This window comes from Ochotona curzoniae, unplaced genomic scaffold (assembly GCF_017591425.1).
Source record: "Ochotona curzoniae isolate NIBS_2020 unplaced genomic scaffold, NIBS_Ocur_1.0 scaffold_3835, whole genome shotgun sequence".
NCBI lineage: Eukaryota > Metazoa > Chordata > Mammalia > Lagomorpha > Ochotonidae > Ochotona > Ochotona curzoniae.
The window spans coordinates 12,570,880-12,591,965 of NW_024467114.1; the positions used below are offsets into that span (position 1 = coordinate 12,570,880).

General features: G+C 40.6%; 1 protein-coding gene across 2 annotated transcripts in view; it reads left to right on the forward strand.

Moving 5' to 3' along the window:
• The window catches only part of UMAD1 (UBAP1-MVB12-associated (UMA) domain containing 1), a 152,659-nt gene that overhangs the window by 12,127 nt on the left and 119,446 nt on the right, over positions 1-21,086 (forward strand). For both annotated transcript variants that reach the window (XM_040965054.1, XM_040965053.1), the window contains exon 2: positions 3,034-3,142. In XM_040965054.1, the coding sequence (XP_040820988.1) occupies positions 3,058-3,142 (85 nt within the window). In that variant the 5' untranslated portion in view covers positions 3,034-3,057. The remainder of the gene's footprint in view (positions 1-3,033; positions 3,143-21,086) is intronic.

The following is a 21,086-nucleotide window of genomic DNA, read 5'->3' on the forward strand; positions in this document are numbered from 1 at the left end:
TTTGCAATTTCTGCCTAGTTTTTTTAGTTATTTTCTCATTTGAATTTTAAGAATTCTTCATATTTTCTAGATAGGCATTTTTTCCCTCGCATGTGTAATGTACAGGCATTTATTTCTTTCAGCTTGTGGCTTGGCGGGTGAGTTTTTTTTCTCATTTGTATTGAGACAGTTGCAAGATCCCAGTTATTTGAAAATTAGGACGAATTCTGGATTGAATTCTAATTCATACAGGCATGAGTAATGCAACTAGTTAATAAAGGTTTTTATGAATTGTAAGATGCGCTGACCACCTGGGAAGGAACACATCAGCTCCGTATAGAAAAAAATTTACATGGCCTTTATTTCAGGAAACTTTGGTCACAGGTCCCCGTGTAGACAGAAAGATGCGACTGCAGTTCCCAGGATGCTAGCACATATGGTAACAGAGACAGAGACTTGAACGGGGCTTTCAGAAGGCTTTTGTCCTGGTGGTGACAGAGTTGCCCAGATCCATGAGGATGTCAGTTAAAAAGTGCTTCCCAGTGTGGCCTGGCGCGGTGGCGCAAGTGGTTAAGTCCTCGCCTTGCACGCCCGGGATCCCATATGGGCGCCAGTTCTAATCCCGGCAGCCCCGCTTCCCTTCCAGCTCCCTGCCTGTGGCCCGGGAAAGCAGCGGAGGATGGCCCAAAGCTTTGGGACTCTGCACCCGCATGGGAGACCCGGAAGAGGCTCCTGGCTTCGGATCGGCATAGTATCGGCCCGTTGCGCTCACTTGGGGAGTGAATCATCGGACGGAAGATCTTCCTCTCTGTCTCTCCTCTCTGTATATCCACTTTTCCAATAAAAAAATAATAAAAATAAATCTTTGAAAAAAAAAAGTGCTTCCGCTGGGATTTTGGCACGGCCCATCTTGTTTTGACAGTATCCCGCGGCCGGTCCAAATGCGAGGAAGTCATCCCCGCCTTGGAGTTTGGGCTAGCAGGGACAAGGGTGGGTCGGCGAATGAGGCATCTCTCAATTGCTGAGGCCCCAGAACCGGAGGGCCAGTGCGAGGGAGACACCTCCTGGCTCGCAAAAGGTCCACAGCGAAGGTGAACCGCTATGTGTGCGACTGGGCAGTCCAAAACCAAATGATAGGGACTTTTTCTGGACGAAGGGGGCTTGTCCTGGAGGGGTCTTACCTTCTGCTTGGGCAGAGGTCTTTGGTACCTGGCGACTGAAGGTCGGAGAGTGGGCAGCCACAACCCTGCCAGTGGGGTGGTTTAACGATCCCTCTCCCTAGGCGAGCCACCAGAAATGCTAGATTCCTTGACCACCCGTGTAGGAAAAAAGCAACCAAGTAGAGACAAAATATAGATGACGTTTATTCAAAGAAATCCCAGTTCACAGGCCTTTCTCCCTTGCAGCACACAGACGTGGAGAAGGGGCTACAAAGGAACAGAAAGAAAGACCAAGAAAGAAACATGCAGGGGTTTTTAAACCCCCTTGACACGGAAGCTGAAGCAGGTGTTGCTTCAGCCCTTATTTGGTGGGCAATATTGGTTTGTGTCTGTCATTGGTGCAGCAGTGGCCGCGCTTCCTGGGGGGCGTGCCACAATTCCACCTGCCCTTCTGGGTTGTAGCATGAGACTGTGCTGGAAGCAGGCTCCGCCCTCTGCTGGTCACCGTGGCAACCATCAGGAATACATTTTGGTGTTTTCCTGTTTATAAATATCAGATTTGCTCATTATAAGAAATCTAAAATAAATTGGAAATCATCAAGAAGGAAATGAGGCTCTCCCCTTTCCTTCCTGTGGTGTTTTCTTTTTGACATGGCAAAGGTTTTTGTTCACTGTTTTTAAATTTCTTTTAAAAGTGAAGTCTTGGGCCTGGCATGATGGCTCAATGGTTAAATCCTTGCCTTGAAAGTACCAGGATTCCAGGATTCCTCATGGGTACTGGATCAAGCCCTGGCTGCTCCACTTACCGTCTAGCTCCCTGCTTGTGGCCTGGGAGAGCAGTCAGGGACCACCCAAAGCCTTGGGACCCTTGGGTCTCCCACATGGGAGATCCGGCAGAAGTTCCTGGTCCTGGCTTCAAGTCAGCTCAACTATGGACCTTTCGACCACATGGGGAGTGACCCCGCTAATGCAAGATCTGTTTCTTTGTCTCTCCTCTCTGCATATCTGCCTTTCCAATAAAAATAAAATAAATCTTTTTTAAAAATGTAAAATCAGCCCAGTGAGATAGCCTAGTGGCTAAAGTCCTCACCTTGCACACCCAGGATCCATATGGGCGCTGGTTTGTAGCTTGGCAGCCCCGCTTCCCATCCAGCTCCTTGCTTGTGGCCTGGAAAAGCAGCCGAGGACGGCCCAAAGCCTAGGAACCCTGCACCTACACGGGAAACCCAGAGGAGACTCCTGGCTGCTTGACTTCATTTCGGCTCAGCATTGGCCGTTGTGGCCACTTGGGGAGTGAATCAATGGATGGAAGATCTTCCTCTCTGTCTCTCCTCCTCTCTGCATATCTGACTTTCTAATTAAAAAATATATATATATATTTTTTTTTAAGTGAAATCTTTTCAGATGTGAATTCTCTGTCAGTACATGGGTTCTTTGCATTCTCTGCTTATCTGGGTGGGAGTTATTACCCTTCTTGAGTTTTCCAGCTCAGGTCCGAGCACCTGTGCAAATCCCATTGTTACTCTCAGTTTCTAGAAGACTTTCTAATCTTTACCCACCTTCCCTCCTTGGTTTATGATTAGTAATCACTCTGGAGTCTGGTGTTATCTATTGGTTTTTAGCTTTGTACATAAGAAGTTCTTGATTATTTTCTGAATATGTAGAGATTGGGAAAGGGTGTGTTAAGGATTTGAATTCACACGGATTGTAGCCTGGGAATCTAGTGACTTTAATTTCTAGTTTTGTATTCTGACAGCTAGAGAAGGCTCATGCTTTTAGGTCTGGCAGTAATAAATTTCTAAGAGAAATATCTGTGATATCTTTATGTTTGTCAGGCAGAACCAGGGCTTGAAAGTTCTATGTGAAGCGGGGTTATCCAGTGTTTCTGTTTCAGGTGGAGACGGCGGCGGCAGCAGTGATGTTTCACTTCTTCAGAAAGCCCCCCGAATCTAAAAAGCCCCCAGCGCCAGAGACAGAAGAGGTAGAAGGATTCGTCCTTTTGGGTGAGTCTTTGTGCTTCTGTTTTTACTTCCTGTGAGAATTCCCATGTACTTGTTCACCAGCCAAATGCTGGTGCTGGAATGGGAGCTAGGAGCTCAGACAAGATCTCCTACTCAGAGACAGAGTCAGAGCCCTTGATGCTGCCTCCTGGGGTGTGTGTTGGTCAGAAGCTGGAGTGATGAGATGGATCTGGGAATCCAACCCGCGTACTCTGGAGTAGAAAGGAAGTGTGCTAACCAAAAGCCTAATGACAGTTACCTAGGTGAGTTTTTCTAAGAAGAAAATCAGAATTAAAAGAATTGTCTTTCCTTTAAAGTTGTTTGATAATTATATGATTAATTTTCTTCCAAAAAACCTCAGAACTAACTTGCAGGTGTAATTTAAAAGGGCATATCTATAAAAAGTCATCAATCATATGAAATGCTGTTATGAACTCATACACCTCTTAAACATTGGTTTGGCTCTATGTTCCAAATTAAATTTGGAGGATAACTCCTTCCCCCACCTGTTATGCCCATCAGTTAACTTAGGAAGCTAAGAATCTTTGATAAACGCAAGCGTTGTCTTATTGATAGTTCTTGTCTGGCTTCTTAAAATAAATATTTATTAAATTAAATAGATTTTGAAATCCAAATTTATTAAAAATTTCTAAATTTTTGCATGGATTACTTTTTTAAATCGTGAAATTAAAAGACTTTTCATTGGAAAGATTTTAGTGGCTTTAAAGACATTTCTTTCACCTAAAACCAGTACTCTGCTCAAGGGGAATTCTGCAGGTAAAATTTCCTCATTGTCATTGTCTCTTCCCCTCCACGTAAGAAATTGGCTGTCTTCATATGATCTTCCCAGAAATTCTGTACCCAATGAGTGCTATGGCGTAGCCAAAACCCAGTGCCAGGTCCTTCTCTGAGGAGAGGTATGTTTCATTTTGGGTTCGTTTGCTGGAGTATTTCTCAGAATCTCCCTCTGCATGCTGGTTTCTTACTTCTCCCTCTTTCCAGCCTAATTGGACAGGTGTCCACTAGCGTTGACAGGTGCTCAGTATGTTGGAAGAAATGGAAATGGTTTCTTTAAGATTTGTGGGTGATCCTTTGTTAGCTTCCTGCCTGCTGAGCCTTCGACTTTCCCTGTGCCTCTGACCTTGACATTCAGAGGCATTATGGTGGGGTCCAGCCTTCTCAGTGTTTCTCTGTGGGATCTGGTCTCTTGTAGAGAAGATACAGGGACTTTACCTGTAAAGAAGGCCCTCTTTTTATTACTCTGTGGGAGACCAGAATGGTTATTCTCATGAATAAATGTGTGTGTAGAATGTTCCATTCTTTCCACAGCCTGGTTCTGTCAGGACTGTTGTGTGTTTCTGAATCCATCTTCTGTGGCCTAGCACTGGGGTAATAGTGTGGCTAGAGTTGTTTATTTCAGACCAGGCTCTTGACACCTGAGGTAAAATCATGGCACTTGGTCTCTGACTAGGGACTGTGTTTTTTCTGAAGAAGGCTTCTGACTGTAGGATAAGGTGGCATATGACCTTGTGTGACCCTGCCTCCTGACTGTGTCCAGAATTAGTGCCTTGTCTCCCAAGTCAGACCTGGCTTTATCAACCTCATCCCTTGTTCCTCGAAAGTAGATAGTCTTGCTGTCTTCTCACTTCACTAAGGGAGCATTTTCATGGTAAACATTTCTCTCTGAATTTTGTTCCAATGAAGCCTTGTTTACAAACTATTTTGTGTTCCTTATTTGAAAAGTTATCTCTGTAATCTTAACAGAGGACCTTTTTTTTCCCCTGTTATTTCATGAGTGGAAATTGACATAATCCTTGTTGTTATCATACAGCCATTTACAGGGTGTAATTGGATGCTTGGAATCTCATAGAATTTCTAATGTTAGACCTCCTCAAGTTTTTTTTTTATATATTTTATTTTTATTTTGAAAGTCAGATATGCAGAGAGGAGGAGAGACAGAGAGGAAGATCTTCCATCTATTATTGATTCACTCCCCAAGTGGCCACAATAGCCAGAGCTGCCCTAAATTGAAGCCAGGAGCCTGGAGCTTCTTCTGAGTCTCTCACATGCAGGTGCAGGGTTCCAAGGCTTTGGGCTATCCCTGACTGCTTTTCCAGGCCACAAGCAGGGAGCTGGGTGGGAAGCGGGGCTGCCAAGCTACAAACCAGCGCCCATATGGGATCCTGGGTGTGCAAGGTGAGGACTTTAGATGTTAGACTCCTGCACTGAGCCCTTTTGTTTTAATTTATTTTCTGTTTGTGCTCCTGTGTCCCGCAATCTTGTCATGTTTCAGAGACCAGCAGTTCACCACAACTCACATGGCTGCTCGTGCTAGTCTTCCTGAGAGCTCCTCCTGTTTCCTGACCAGATGTTCCCTTGCCCGTCTCTGGGCTACATCTGAAGTGCCCCAGTTTCCAGGGTGCTGTGCCTCAGCAAGTGAAGTTTAACAGCTGTGAACTTCTTCCTTTCCCAGCAACAGCTCTGATTTTAAAAAGTAGTCTTAAACGGAGCCTCAGAAGATAAGCAGGCGTGCCCTTCCGTGAGTTTCCAGGATTTAATTACGCTAATGTACTCTGAGTGCCAGCTGCTCCCTTTGGTATTGCTGAGCCCTCCTGGCTGTTTCCTGAAGGCTGACATGCTGTCCTGTGAGAACCTCCTCGTACTGTCATATACAAGGGTGTATTTCTAGCAGCTGTCCAGTTTTGGTTAAAAGTCACTTCTGTTGTAGCTCCTGAATAGCAATTTCTTTTGTTGCTGAGCCACTGCTATGCCTCGTTTATAGGATGCAAGCCAGACAAGTTCCCTGGATTTCAGTGAGGCCTCCCTGTCCCTCAGGTCCTCTGTCTGCTGATGCCTGTCTCTTTCGGTCTATTTCTCCTCAGGTGTATAGCTCCACTCCTGCACTGTTGTCTACAAAAACTCAAGTGCAGTAAGTGTCCTGTGAACTTGGTTTTTGATGGTGTCAGCATGGTCTTATGTCTCTCTGTAGTGTGCTAATTCAGGGGCTGGATTCTCTGGGTTGGCAGCTCAGCTCCCTAGTTTACTAGGGTTTCTACCTTGAGCAGGTTATTTAACTCCCTGAGTGTCACTTAGCCAAACTGAAGTGAGTGATATATCATTACCTACCCCATGAAGCTATTGAAGAGATGAAATGAGTCACTGTGTGTAAAATGCTTAGAACATCCCTGTTAGTGAGGTGGCTGTCCTGTATCTCCAGACAGGTAAAATCTTGACCTATTCAGGTTCCTCCAGTTAGCACAAGTATTTGTGGAATTAACCAGGCAATTTGGTCAGAGCCTATCTGTTTAACCCCTGAACTATTTGTGTGAATTGCTTGAATGTCATAGCACTAGTTTCAGTTTTAAAACGTGAGTAATCTTCTAAGCCTTTCATCTGTTTTAAATTCATTTATTTTTATTTCTTGGAAATATAGAGCAAGAGACAGAGACACCTTCCGCCTGCTAATTTACTCCCCAAATACCTCTTAACATCTAGGACTGGACTAGGCCAAAGCCAGGCGATTGGAACTCCATCTGGGTCTCCCACATGAGTACTTGTATCGTCATCTGCTGCCTTTGCACTCTGACACAGCATGTGGGCCTGCCAAGCAGCATCTTAGCCCACTGTATCATGATGCCTGTAGCCATAAGGTTTTTAAAATAAATTTGAGTTGTACTCTCTATTGTTAAAAGAGAAAAGGAAGGATTTTCAAATTATGGCCTACTTGAAGTTGAGTTGGAAGATGACATACAGGGTCTAGCAGAATGGCCCCGCCCCGCAGCTAAATCCTCACTTTGAATGTGCCAGGATCTGCTCTGGGTACAAGTTCATATCCCCATTGCTGCACTTCCCTTCTTGTGGCCTGAGGAAATAGTAGAGGATGGCACAAAACCTTGGGACTCCTGTAGCCCATGTGGGAAACCCAGAAGAAGCTCCTGGCTCTAGATCAACTTAGTTCTGGCCATTATATTTACTTGGGGAATGAACCTGAGGATGGAAGACCTTTCTCTCTGTCTGTTTTCTCTTTGTAAATTTGCCTTTCCAATAAAAATAAATCGATCAAAAAGGAAAATAAGATGACATACATTGTTTAGTTTTTTTTAAAAAAATCCCCTCAATAAGTAAAGAGTAAACTGAATTGGCTGATCAAGGTCCTGACAGATTGTTAGGAATATGTTTGATTTTCTTTAAAAATATAATGGTAAAATCTTTTTCTTAAAAAAATTGATCTGTCCTGTTGAGTTGCTGTTTTTGTTATAGGGTTCTATGTATATATACATGGTGTTGTCTTCTTTAGTGTCACAGCATACTGTGTAAAGATATTTTGTAAAATGCCAGGCAGGTTAAACGGTGAGTTTGAAATGCTCATGCCCTTATTTCCATGACCCCTACTTTTGTATTTCGATGAGCTTGTAACCATGTAGTTTTTTGGTGTTGGACTATGCAATAAGTCTGTTACAGGAAGACACATATATGTCATTGGTTTTGTGTGTTTGCCTACTGACTGCCATTTGATACAACAAGACTTAGAAACATGATTATATTTGGAACAACAGTTTCTCATCTAGGTGGATTGTATAAAATTGAGAGACTATCTCCTTTTTTGATTTTTATCACCTGTTTATAAGAAGGACAGAGTAAATCATATTGTGGAAGTATCAGTTGTCATTTTTCACTTGATAATACCTCTTCCTCTAGGCTTAACACAAAAAGCTTTTAGGTCACCATTACTATATGGGATTGCTGAGTTGGTGAAGTCAACAGATTGTGATTTGAAATGTAGGAACTGGCCATAGTTGAGGCACTTTTGTTGGAGTCAGAATATCTGAGCTGCTTGCATGCAATTAGCTCACGTTTGGGTGGCAAGGCTTTTTCCTTCCTTAGGATCTGCAAAGCTTTTGGCCTTTGTAAAATATTGAGTGGGCTGAATAAGAATAAGGGGGGTAAACCTAGAAGAAAAACATCCTTTCCCTGTAACTAGTTTCTATTCACATAAGAAGGTAATAGCTATTTGTTCATTCAGTAATGAGGTAATCCTCTAGGGTGCTCATTTTACACAAAAACAAATTGCAGTTTTCACTTGTATCACTGGGTGGCGATTTTTCATAATTTTAACACTGCTGTATGAAAACCCAGAGAACATGGGACTGTTTGTAATTACCAGGGTTTTATTCTGTTATGACATGTTTAATTGTACTTCTAAGACATTATCTCTAAGTTGAATACAAATTTACTATTGCAGTCTACAATCTCATAGTTATTTTAAATTAGGAAAAAGGGTATCTCCTAGATGTTGGCATAAAATTCCTCCCAAAATTACAAGAAAGGCATGAAGTGGCTTATTATGTTTAAGCCAAAATAAAGGAAAAAGAAAAAAATATAGGATGTAAGATAAAAAGGAATCATTCAGATTCCTGTTGCTATGTTCACTAATGTTGTTGACCAAATGTTGAGTGTAACTTTGGAGCAGGCAAAATGAAACCAGGCAAGCACCATTATTGAGATTAAAGGAATTGGGTTACAGTACAACTGAAAGTCATGTTTTTCAGACTATGCAGGTGCTGCTAACAGTAGGGCATAAGAACTTCTAGTTTCCATTAAACTAATTATTTCACAAAACTCATTGAATTTAGGATCAGCTTAGTTATTCTCAGCAGCTTGGGTTTCATCTTTTAAGTACTAATATTGAAAAAATGTAATCTAATTTCACCTTCTGTTTTTCAGTTTAAATGACCAATGACATTTTGCATAGTGTCCGTGTTGGAGGGTGGTTTGCGTGATTGTCTCCTACTGAATTCCTCTGTGGAAATCACTCAACCTGAGGGTGTGTGTATGCTTCAATTAAGCAAGCACATTTGTATGTGGAAATTTTTAAGGTAATCTTTTCATCTCCAAGTTGTTTCCTGTATTTAAAAGTGGAAATTCTCTTGTGTAAAATAAAAATTTACATTCCAAAGACTGAAGGACAATAAGTCACTTTGATTCTGTCTGGAGCTGAAGGTTTTCATTAAAGCAGCAGAGACAGAAACTAAATAAGCCTTGAGCACGTGCTTTCTATTTTCCTCCCGGTTCTTACAAAGGAAATGTACAAATCCTTAAGAAAGTAGTGTGTATGGATTTAAAAAGTGACTTTCCCTGTTACTGTCTCTTTATCCATGTGTTGCAGTATCCAGAAAATTTCAAATTTTAGTCTGCTTGGTGATCTTTGTGCTTTTGCGCTTGATATTTAAATTCTAAAGAAAGTATGCCATGATTTTTTTTTAATTAACTTCATTGTATAGTAAAATTGCTCATTTTCCTATTAAGAAAAGAGAAGATGTGTGTCTCATAGATTAATTTTCACGGCCCTGTTCCCTGGTTCTGGCTTAGCTGTTAAGCTGGCAGTGTTTCATTTCCCTAGGTGTTTTGGGAGGTTCCCCAAGTGCTGGTGGATGCTGCTGCCCCTTCCAGCTTGCATGTGCACTGGGAGAGGGGGCTGCGTGGACTGGGGAGAGGTGGAACTATGCTGGGAAGCAGAGGCAGCTCCTCTGGGTTACACAGTTACACCCAGGAGAGCCGGTGGATGAAGTTGGAAAATGTGACGGAAGGCCTGTCCACATGCTCCCTGTGTGTTGCAGGGTGTGTGGTAGTACCCTGGTGCTGGGGTCCATCCTAGAATCTGAGGAGTGGGCTCTGGGATTTGGCCCCTAGACATTGTGCTTAGTTTTATTTCTCCTCAGAGTTCTCTTAGAGTACATGCATAGTTGAGGAGCATTGCAGTTCATTCTGTAATTTAGTGATTAGAAACCATCAGACAATGTCTTAAGACAATTGGAAAAAAAACCTCACAAAATAGAAAGTTTGTCTTCCACTTTAGTAGAAGAACAAACAAATGGACAAAAAAGCAAACAGGGCCCAAAATTTCTGGGGAAATGTACTTCCAATATATCAGATAGGAAAAGAGCAGAAAGGTTTGCAATTCTAGGAAATTAAATGTGTTTCTATAGGTAGTAAGTTTGAAATCTTAAAAAATAATTCATTGGGATAATTTTGAAGCTTTTTGTTAAAATTCATTATTCAGATGTGAATTCCAAGTGGTCTTGTGATTCTTTTTTCTTTTAAAAAATTTTTATTTTATTTTTATTGAAAAGTCAGTTCAATAGATAGGAGAGACAGACAGAAAGGTCTTCAGTTTGCTGGTTCACTCCACAAGTAGCTGCAGCAGCTGGAGCTGAGGTGATCCAAAGCCAAGAGCCAGGAGCTTCATCTGGGTCTCTCATGTGGGTGCACTGCTGCTTTCCCAGGCCAGAAGTGGAGAGTTGGATGGGAAGTAGAGCAGTTGGGACAGGAACCAGTGCCCATATGGGATCCCTGCAATTGCAGTGTGAGGATTTAGCCACCAGGATACTGTGCTGGGCCTGAAAAAACATTTTTTAGCCATAGTGTTTGTATGTCTACATTTACTTTAGGTTAAATGTTTTGGCAGGTTAACACCTGTAAACTTCCAAAGCAACATATACTTTTACTAAGTTAAATCCTTTGAGCCGTCATGTTTCTGATAGCTCATTGGTGGGAACTGATTGGTTTACTGTGTACTGTCTCCTGGAAGATACTTATTCAGTGCAATATAGGTCGAGAAAAGTGTTTTGTTAAATTTAAAATTCTTATTTTATTTTTATTGTCTTTCAAGAGGAGAGAAAGTTCGTTCTTTTATCTAGAACTTTCACTGCCTCTCAAATAGATACATTTTTTTAATCTACTGTTTTATTCCCCCAATTATCTCAAAAAAAACCAGGATCAGTCAGTGCTCAAGCCAAGAGCTCGGAGTGCAATTTGGGTTTCCCCCATGGGTGGAAGGGACCCAGACTCTTGGGCAGTCACCTGCTGCCTGCCAGGGGTACATTTTGTTCAAGTTGGAGTTCAAAGCAGAGGAAGACTTCAACCATGCACTCTGACACAGCACGCACAAGTCCTCAGTGGCTTCGTAGCCTCTGGATCAAATGCCTGTCTTAAAAAAATGTTCTAAGTGTATAAGTATGTATAATGTGTTATGTAAATGGAGCTTCCCATAGGCTTTGCTATGTTTCCTATAGATTTTTTTTCTTATATGCTGTAGTTTCCTATAGGCTTTGCTAATACTGTGACTTCCACAACTGACCTCATGTTACTACAGATTTTTTTTTTTATTTTTAAAGATTTATTTATTGGAAAGTCAGATATAGAGAGGAGAGACAGAGAGGAAGATCTTCCATCCGATGATTCACTCCCCAAGTGAGTGCAACAGCTGATGCTATGCCGATCTGAAGCCAGGATCCAGGAACTTCTTCAGGGCATCCCACATGGGTGCAGGGTCCCAAAGCTTTGGGTCGTCCTTGACTGCTTTCCCAGGCCACAAGCAGGGAGCTGGATGGGAAGTGGAGCTGCTGGGATTAGAACTGGCGTCCATATGGGATCCCAGGGTGTTCAAGGCGAGGACTTTAGCCACTAGGCCATGCTGCCGGGCCCATAAGTACAGATTTTTTAAATGTAGCGTTGATGTTTTAATTTAAAGTTTATTTTTGTTTCATTCCATTCACAAGTTTTATCATGAGGATGAGCATCTTCAGTGAGATGGAATAGGTGTGGGCAGTGTACCTTGTAGTTGCGATTCCAACAGATTGGAAGAATCGAAATGTCCTTGCAGCATTCTTAACATCACTGATGGCCTTGGTGCCTACAGATTCTACACCAGAATTGTCCACCGACAGCACATCGGAAACAGCTGGGGGGAAATTGCATTCTGCGGTTGGCATTCAGCCTGGTGATGAAGACACCCATGTCTCGTGTCGTGGTGCTTGGGTTCAGTCTTGATTCCAGCTTCCTGCTAATGCAGACCCCAGGAGGCAGCAACACTGGCTGAAGGGCTTGAGTCCCTGCGTCGGTTCTCTGGTGCCTGACATCCGCATGACCCAGCTTGGTTTGTTGTGGCATTTAGGAGTTCTCTTCCTTTTTGTGTCTGTTTTCACTGCCTCTCAAATGGATACATTTTTTTTTAAAGTTTACATCTGTGCTGAACTGTACCAATGATTTTTTTCTTGTATTAAATAATACACTATAACAAGTATTTCCATGGTATTTACATTGTACCATGTTAGTAATTTAGAGGTGATTTTAATATTTTGAAAGATGTGGGGAGATAATATGGAAATTCTGCATCATCTTACGTCATGAACTTTAGTGTCTGTGGATGCCTCATGACAGTCCTGAAAATGATCCCGCTAGCTACTGAGGAATGACTGTGTCACATTCTTTTACATTTAACTGATTGTCTTGTTGTTATCTGTCTTTATCCAGTTATATAAAATTGAAGCATGTTATGATAGAAGAGTTATTGGGGTTACACATGAATGTGTAATATACATTGCAATTATACCTGAAATGTGACTTTCTAAGACATTTAACTGTTTGCTTCCTTTATAAATCATGACAGAATTATGGCGTTATCCTGGAAGAGCATTATATAAAAAGTCAAGCCAGGAGAAAAGCGTGGTAAATTAATATGACATAGTCCTTTTTTTACTGTAGTCATCATTAGTTAACATTTTTGAGCACCTTCTCAGTCTGTGTTCTGTTGCTTGTTTAAGTTGCTGCAGATTCCTTGGCCTGAACCTGCACTTAGTGAAATAATCTTTGGAGATAAAGCCAGCAACAGTAGAGGGGATTTTTATTCGTGTTGTTTGGGAATCGTTACATAATTGTTTTATAAGGCGTGGTGGAGAACCAAAATTTCCCAGGTGTTGTGACAGAGTATGTGAATTATGTAACTTCAGAAGAATCTGGTACGTAGTCTGGCTCCTAAAAAGTTCTTGGCTGTGTAGACAGGGTATATCAGGGCCGGTGATGAGAAATGAGCCTCAAAGATGGTTTGTGTTTGGACTTTTGAGTTACTCTGAGATATAAGCATTTTATCCAATTGGCACTGGGCATCTATCAGAGCAGTCTAAAGCAGTAGCATTTTGTTTTTTCAAAACACAGATTAGCAATTTTTAAAATCAATTTTTATATTTGCATCAATATAAATAATTATTTTTTAATGAAAAAGAAAAACAGTTGCATCATATGTTTGCGTCATTGAGAAAGTATGCAAGTATCAACCAGGTTGATACAAGAAGCCAGAAAATCAACAATAACAGTGATAATCTGGACTCATCATGCTGCAGATCAGTCTATCACACACCTTAGATTCTATTAGATTCCTAATGATGTGAAACAGGAAATATTGCTTGTCCCTCAGTACTTGTTTCCCTTTCTTACTAAAGCGTTTTATCTTGCCCTGTAGCTAGTTTGCTGTTAGGGATAATATTGAAAAAGTGTCTGGTCAGGGAGATATGAGCAACTCTATATTGCAGATTCTAGGCAACCTTTTAAAAACACAGTTGATGTGTGTCTCTCCTGGCCCCCTGCTTCTGCTGCCCGCATTCTGGCCGTAGGTGTGATGATTGGATAGTGTTCCAGCTGCCATCCTGAACCATGAGGCCTAGAATACACAGAGAGGAAAACAGATGCAAGTGACTCAGTTAATGCTCACCAGCTCAGTGAAATGCTTGGGAAATTGCTTTGGAGGCAGCAACTTAGACTTAGCTGGAAAGTCGCCATGTTACATGGAAGGGTGTGGTGCTTGCCACATAAACTGTCTTAGTCCATTTTGTTGCACTGTAACAGAATACCACAGCCTGGGTAACTTACAAAGAACAAATATATTGGCTCATGACTCTGGAGGCTGGAAAGTCCAAGATGGAGCAGCCAACAACTAACATGCATCATCTTGCTGTTTCATTCCATTGTGGAAGAGCAAAGGGAGGACAAGAGAAAGAGCAAGAGGGTACAGAACTGGCTTATGAGAGAAAAAGAGAGAGAGAGATGGAGATGCAATTGCCAGGACTAGTTCAAGGCAGGTGCCTAGAATGCCATCTTGGTCTCCCACATGCATGTCAGGTCTTGGTTTGTCTGCTGCTGCTTTCCAGCGCGATAGTGTAGTGGTTAAAAGTCTTCACCTTGCACACCCGGGATCCCATATGGGTGCTGGTTCTAATCCCGGCAACCCTGCTTCCCATCCAGCTCCCTGCTTGTGGCTTGAGAAAGCAGTTGAAGACAGCCCAAAGATTTGGGACCCTGCACTTGTGTGGGAGACCCGGAAGAAGCTCCTGGTTCCTGGCTTTGGATTGGTTCAGCTCCAGCCACTGCAACCGCTTGGGGAGTGAATCATTTGGATGGAAGATCTTCCTCTCTGTCTCTCCTCCTCTCTGTATATCTTTCCAATAAAAATAAGTAAATGTTTTTTTTAAAAAAAACTACATTTACTTGGATAATCCTTTCTTTTTGCAGTTACTTTGAATATCTAATAGGATGTATGCATAACTCAGAAAAATTCTTCAGTTCTAGCCTTTATGAAAGAAGTTTCTATTAATGTCCCTCTGAATGCAGAACTATGTAGAAATGAGCTAGAACTACATTTTAAAAGAAGTTAATAGTTTATCAGAGTCATTTAACCATTTTGACAGATGTGTGTAGCATCATCAGAGAGAATGAACATCTTGGATGTTGCTATGCCAAAGGACATCAGGCCATTGCTATAAAGTAGGTGACGAAGGACAGTCGTCTCAGTTGTCTTGTGATCTGGACCCTTGCTTAACCTTTTAGCATAATACTGTGCTACTTCTCCATAGGTGGTTTTTTTTTTTAACTGTATTTATGTTGAAGAGCAGCACGTTGTGATTTTTCACATCTACTGTATTATAACAAGGGCTCTGTATTATATTTTTTGACATGTTATCAGTGTGCTAAGCGAGAGTTCTTGGTACTAACCTGGTGCAGGCATAGTAGGAGGTTAGAAGTCCTGCTAATGATAATGTGGGCTTCAAATAGCAGCTCACTAATGTTCATCGTAGATCTCTCTGCTACATACGTAGAACTGTACCATTTCCAAAAATACTGAAGGTGTTGAATGAAACCATAGTCCTTCTTTTAAACATGGAAATTTTGGAGAAGAATGTAAGTGTTCGTATTTCCTTTTATCATTTCAAATTTATAGCTCTAGAGTCATGCTTTAGTGTTTTTGCTTGAATTGCACATTACTCATACCCAGTGTGATGAATTAAAGAAGCATTTTTAAAGGTGATGATAACCATCCTGCCAGTCCTTTTTTATATGTTTGTTTTCTAATTATAAATCTGAATACTTAAAGGATATAAGTTCTTTTGTTTGCTAAGGGAGAAAGAAAGGTTAAGATAGAATAAAGCCACCTTATATAAAATGTCAAATTATGGTACAAACCAATTGTAGTAAAATAATTCCCTTAACATTGAAATATAAATGCCTCTCTAGCCTATAGGCATCTTTTTATTGCTAGAGTTGGCTTGTCACCACAGAAATTAAATTATGGCTGATACCTGTTATGAAAATATGCTAATGCACCCAAATATATTTTAATATTCTCAGGTCAAGTATATTTAAATGTTTTGCATCCCCTAAAGGAATGTAATTTCTTTGCGCTCCTTTTAGGTCTCTAAGGTTACGGGAATTGGAAGCGAGTAGAGCTCAGCGTGGTTCCACCCTGTGTCTCCCACACACACCACAGGCTCCCTCCTGGAGCTGGGTAGAGGTTCCACTGCCAAAATCGAATAATGGGGAAAGAAGCTGCTAGAGTGTCAGGTTTTCCTTACATTTCTCACATGCTAGAGAGAGTCAGCATTAATTATACGTTAGAGTTAGGCAGATAAAATGTATGAATAAGGAGCAAATGGTTATTAAAAGCAAACAGTTGTAAAACATCCAGTACTACTTATTCGCCTAATTGTTTTATTCTGTAGACATTTGTAGCCAAGTTAGGATGTTATATTCTGTTTTATAACCTATGAATTATAATGAATTGAGCATTAGTGGCAGTTGAGACTTGGCATATTAACATTTTTGAAATGATAGTTTGTATGATGGAAATTAAAATACTAAATCTCATGCTGTTCTACAAGGAACATTCTTTTTTTTTTTTTTAAAGATTTATTTATTTTTATTGGAAAGGCAGATATACAGAGAGGAGAAGAGAGGAAGGTCTTCTGTCTGATGATTCAATCCCCAGGCAGCCACAATGGTTGGAGCTGAGCCCATCTGAAGCCAGGAGCTTCTTCTGGGTCTCCGACGTGGGTCAAAGGTCCCAAAGCTTTGGGCCTGCCCTAACTGCCTTCCCAGGCCACAAGCAGGGAGCTGGATGGGAAGTGGGGCCTCCGGAATTAGAACCCTCACCCATATGGGATCCTGGTGCATTCATGGCAAGGACTTTAGCCGCTAGGCTACCACTCAAGAATGTTCCACCCAAGGAGCATTCTTGATTTCTGGACATTTAATAACATTCATTATGAGAAGATTCAGTTTGAAGAGGGAACATGGGAATTTTGCTGTCTATTTTATTTTTTCATCTTATGTAATTTTGATGATTTTCCTGTGCCACAGATTTCTTAATGCAATTTTTAAAAGGTTTATTTAGTTATTTATTTACTTATGTTTAAAGGAAAGTCAGATATACAGAGAGGAGGAGAGACTAAAAGAAAATATTCTGTCTGCTGATTCACTCCCCATGTGCCTTCAATTGCTGGATCTAACCTGATCCAAAGACAGGAGCTTCTTCTGGATCTCTCATGTGGGTGCAGGGTCCTAAGGCTTTGGGCCGTCCTCGACTGCTTTCCCAGGCCACAAGCAGGGAGCTGGATGGGAAGTGGAGCAGCCAGGACACGAACTGGCACCCATATGGGATCCAGGTGGATGCAAGGTGAGGATTTAGTCACTTGGTTATGTGTTTTTTTTTTTTTTTTTTTTTTTTTTTTGAGAGAGAGAGAGAAAGCAAAACCATTGTTTTTTTTCCATATTCGTAGAGAAGCACTACAAAGTAGTTGGAAGTTTATCTGTGTGAGTCATATTTGAGCCTTGTGATAAAGGAATTAAGCATGCAGTCTTTCTAAAAGAGAGAAGTACCATTGCTCCTGCCAGGTAAGCATGTAATAGTTTGTTTACTTGTAGTCAGCATTTTCCCTGCCATGGTTTATCTCACACTGAATTCCCAAGCCCAGCCAGCTTTAGACATTTATTTATAACACAGAATGAGTCCTAGCAGATAAGAGGGGTTGTAGAGAGATAAATATCTGCTAACCTTGTCCCTCTGTCCCTTCTAGACCTCATAAATTACTTTTTTATTCTAATTCTGTCCACTTAGTTTTGTTACATACTTCTCAATGATATTCTTATTTTTAGGTATAGAACTTCCTAATGTTTAGTATCAGAATAAGAACACTCAAACTTTTCATGTTCATGACTGTAACACATTGAATTTCTGGCATTGAAATTCCTCCTGACAGAATGTGACTCTTGGTGCTGTGGCCTGGAATAAAGAAACATTGCTTGAGAGCATAGTTGGCCCAGCAGTGACCCTCAATAACTTGTGTTCTAGAAAGATGCAGCATTTTTTATATATGCGTGTGTTAGCAACAAGCTGCCAGTGTGTCATTATTAGTGTTTTGTTTGTTTAATTTATCTTCTGTAATTATAAATGTTGAACAAAAGTGGGTCTGGTGTGATAGCCCAGTGGTTAAATCCTCAGCTTGCATGTTCTGGGATCCAATATGGGCTCCATTTCATGTCCCGTCTGTCCCACTTCCTATCCCGCTCCCTGTTTGTGACATGGGAAAGCAGTCCCAATACTGTGGGACTCTAGACCCATGTGGGAGACCGGGAAGCTGCTGGCCCTTGGGTTTGGATCCTGGCTTCGAATCAGCTCAGCTCCTGCTGTCATGGCTGCTTAGGCAGTGAACCAGCAGACAGATTATCTTTCTGTCTCTTCTCTAGCTATGTTTCAAATAATAAATAAATATTTTAAAATATTAAACAACATTATACACATTACATTTTATGCATTAGTGGCAGGATCACGGTATGGTAAAGGTATGAAAGGCATAAAAGAGAAATGGATAGTTGACTTTTATCCCCGAGTCCCTTTCATCGGAGTCACTTCCAAATCCTACCATGTGTATTGCCAACCATGTATTAAACTCTTACTGATCTTGATTTTTTTTTTACAAGCTAACATATATCTCATTCTTTGAGAACTGAAATTGATGAGTTGTAAGGTAGATTTTTAAGAAGCCAGACAACAGATATCTGATTTGTGAAGTATCATGATAAAGATCATTTAAAGAACTATTTGGACTCTTATTAAATGTACATTCTTATAAAGGTAAATCTGGAAAAAATATGTCTTAGAACAGCCAAAGGAACTGATCAAACAGCCTGTTTGAGAATAGAATAACCCTATTGTATGAATATGGTTCGAGAAGTTGATGAATTTCAGATCCTGTTTGCTCAGGGTGAGGGTTATTTCCTCCTGGTTATTAAACGATGTCGACTGTCTGCAAGTTACTGATCTTGCGCTCCTTCTCCTTGGTTGCCAATTGTTCTCCCTCATACAGAAGAAATGACTCGCATGCTCAAGCCAAATATAGCATTCTGCCTGTAGAGCTGCTGAAAGTCAGCCATGCAGAGGAGGCATTGCCCCTTGACAGCTGCTTCACCTGTATTAGCTGCTTGGTTAGGGCACTGTCAGGCCAGACTCAGATGTGAGGTGTGGATGCACCTGCTTTCCCTATATTGTTGTAATAGTATAGTCCTTGAGCAACAGTCACAAGTCCATCATTCTGCTATTTAAGGGTACCCTGACATGGTAGGTATAGACCATGGTAGCAGGCCCAGCATCCTATTGTCAAGATATATTTAACAGTTTCACTGAGTAGCTGTTGTTTTTTATTAAAATTAATTTTACTATTTTTCATGATACATTTTTGAAAGTATAGGAATTGCCTTCTTGCACTCTCTTTTTTCCCTCCTCATTTCCCCCGTTTTGTTGTAGTATAGTCCTTCAGTAAGTTACAAATTAAACATTCTGCTATTTAAGTACCTCATGGAATTGCCAATATGAACAGAGATAGTGTATTGGTACATAGCATAGCTAATAGTTATTTTAACATAAAATTCTTTAAACTATGTAGTGCCAAAGCACAATTCCTTTATCATGTGTTTCCCCACATGCTCTGTCTTTTGGTGGGGGCATCTCTTCCAGTTTGAGAAGTGCAAGTCAAGAGTTCTTCAGTTGCTTAAATGACTTGTTTTTGGAAGATATTTTTGCTCTTCCGCTCACCTGCATGACTTTAGGGGATAGAGTTTCTTATCAGGCTGACCTATTCATTTGATTGCTAGAGTAAAATTCTATTTTTAATTAGATATAGTGAATTTCTGCATTATAGATTAGAGTTAGATGTCATGTTTACAACCTTCCTGTGATCGAGTTCTTATAAAATCTCAGTAATAAGCAAAAATGTTAATAATTGCCTGCTAAAAGATAAAGAATTCAATCTTTGCTCGCGTCTTTTCCTGTTTTAGATATAGACTATATGCAAATCTGATGAGAATTCTCATGTATTCATGGACCCAATATTTATTTTTCAGTCTGAGGATGTTAATAAAGTTTCCATAAATCAAGAATGGATTTCTAGTACATTATTTATTCAGTAAACATTTACGGAGTGTTTATTTAGATACTTATTAGTTGCTCATGAGTTAAGTGCTGTGCTAACAGGCACTAAGAATAAACATCCCTCAATTTCTGTTCATATTTTACTAGTTACTGTAAACTTAGCTTCATGAACAATTCCCGTTTTATAACCGTAGAGCATTACTTTTACCTTTTTTCTATATAATAATGCATTTCCCCCTCTATTAGCTATTAATTTCACTCTGCTTGGTGGATATTTTGATTAAGTTTGAGTTGAACAATCACTGTAGATCAACTTTTGGTATTTTATGAACTTGGTCTTTTCCTTAGAATTCACTTCTCAATTTAGCTTTAACTAAAAGTATTTGAGTTGAATCATTGCAGGCTGTAACCTCTTCCTTCTGTGACGATATGCAGTACAACTAAAGATGCTGGTTGGTCCATTCATTCCAGGTTCCCAGGAGGGGGCTGGAGCTTCAGTTTCTTCAGTTGGGTTGGAGCAACTTTTCAACATCCCTTCTCCAGCTGTATCTACTACCTACACTGTCTCTTGCAGTGTTATTTACTGGCAAGATAAACTGTGGTCCTGCCCGAGTGATTTGGAGCCAGAAGCTGGATGATGTGGCGAGGTTGTTCTGTGGATTCTGTGTCCCGAATCCCAAGGCTCACAGACTTTCCTAGGGCAGAAGTGATAGGCCTTAGTGTCGATCTGCAATCTTCCTTCCTATTGTATTGGACTGATCTCTAAAGTAATACAATACAGTTTTACATATCTTAGATAATTTTGTCAACTGATGATTTTGAAGTTAAATTTATGCCTAAGTCATTCATAAACCTGGACCTCAAGTTAAAATTATAATATCCTAGATTCCTTAGACTTTTGTAGAAATTTATGAATTAGAGCGATGGTCTGTTTAATTTCTGTTTGCATTAAAATAGGAAAGGCATTAAACTGTTTAAAGACAGTGGCACCTTCTGAACTAAACAGGAGCCCTGGCATGTTTCACAGTAGGAACTCTGCTGGAGAAGTGAGTCCCCGGGTGGGCTGTGGATGTGATGTTCTCATTGTAAGGTTGTCTTGAATATGGATTGAGTTCTAAGTTTAGAACCAGAAAGGACTACTTCCTTCTCTCCAGGGTTTTCATATTTGGGTCCAAAGCTATATTGCGTGAGGGCATGTATTTGTTCTAATTCCACAGTTGCTGGAGAACCAACATTTTTCAGAATTTGTGATCTTAGTGCTTACATAATGTCTTACTAATATTAGGTATTCAGTAAATATTTGTTGAGTGAGAGTGAATGGATAAATATACATGGTAAAAACTTTAAGCTGAGCTCTGAGTAATAAATAATTCTGTTTATTACAGTGGAAATAGGGTTTTATTTATTTATTTATCA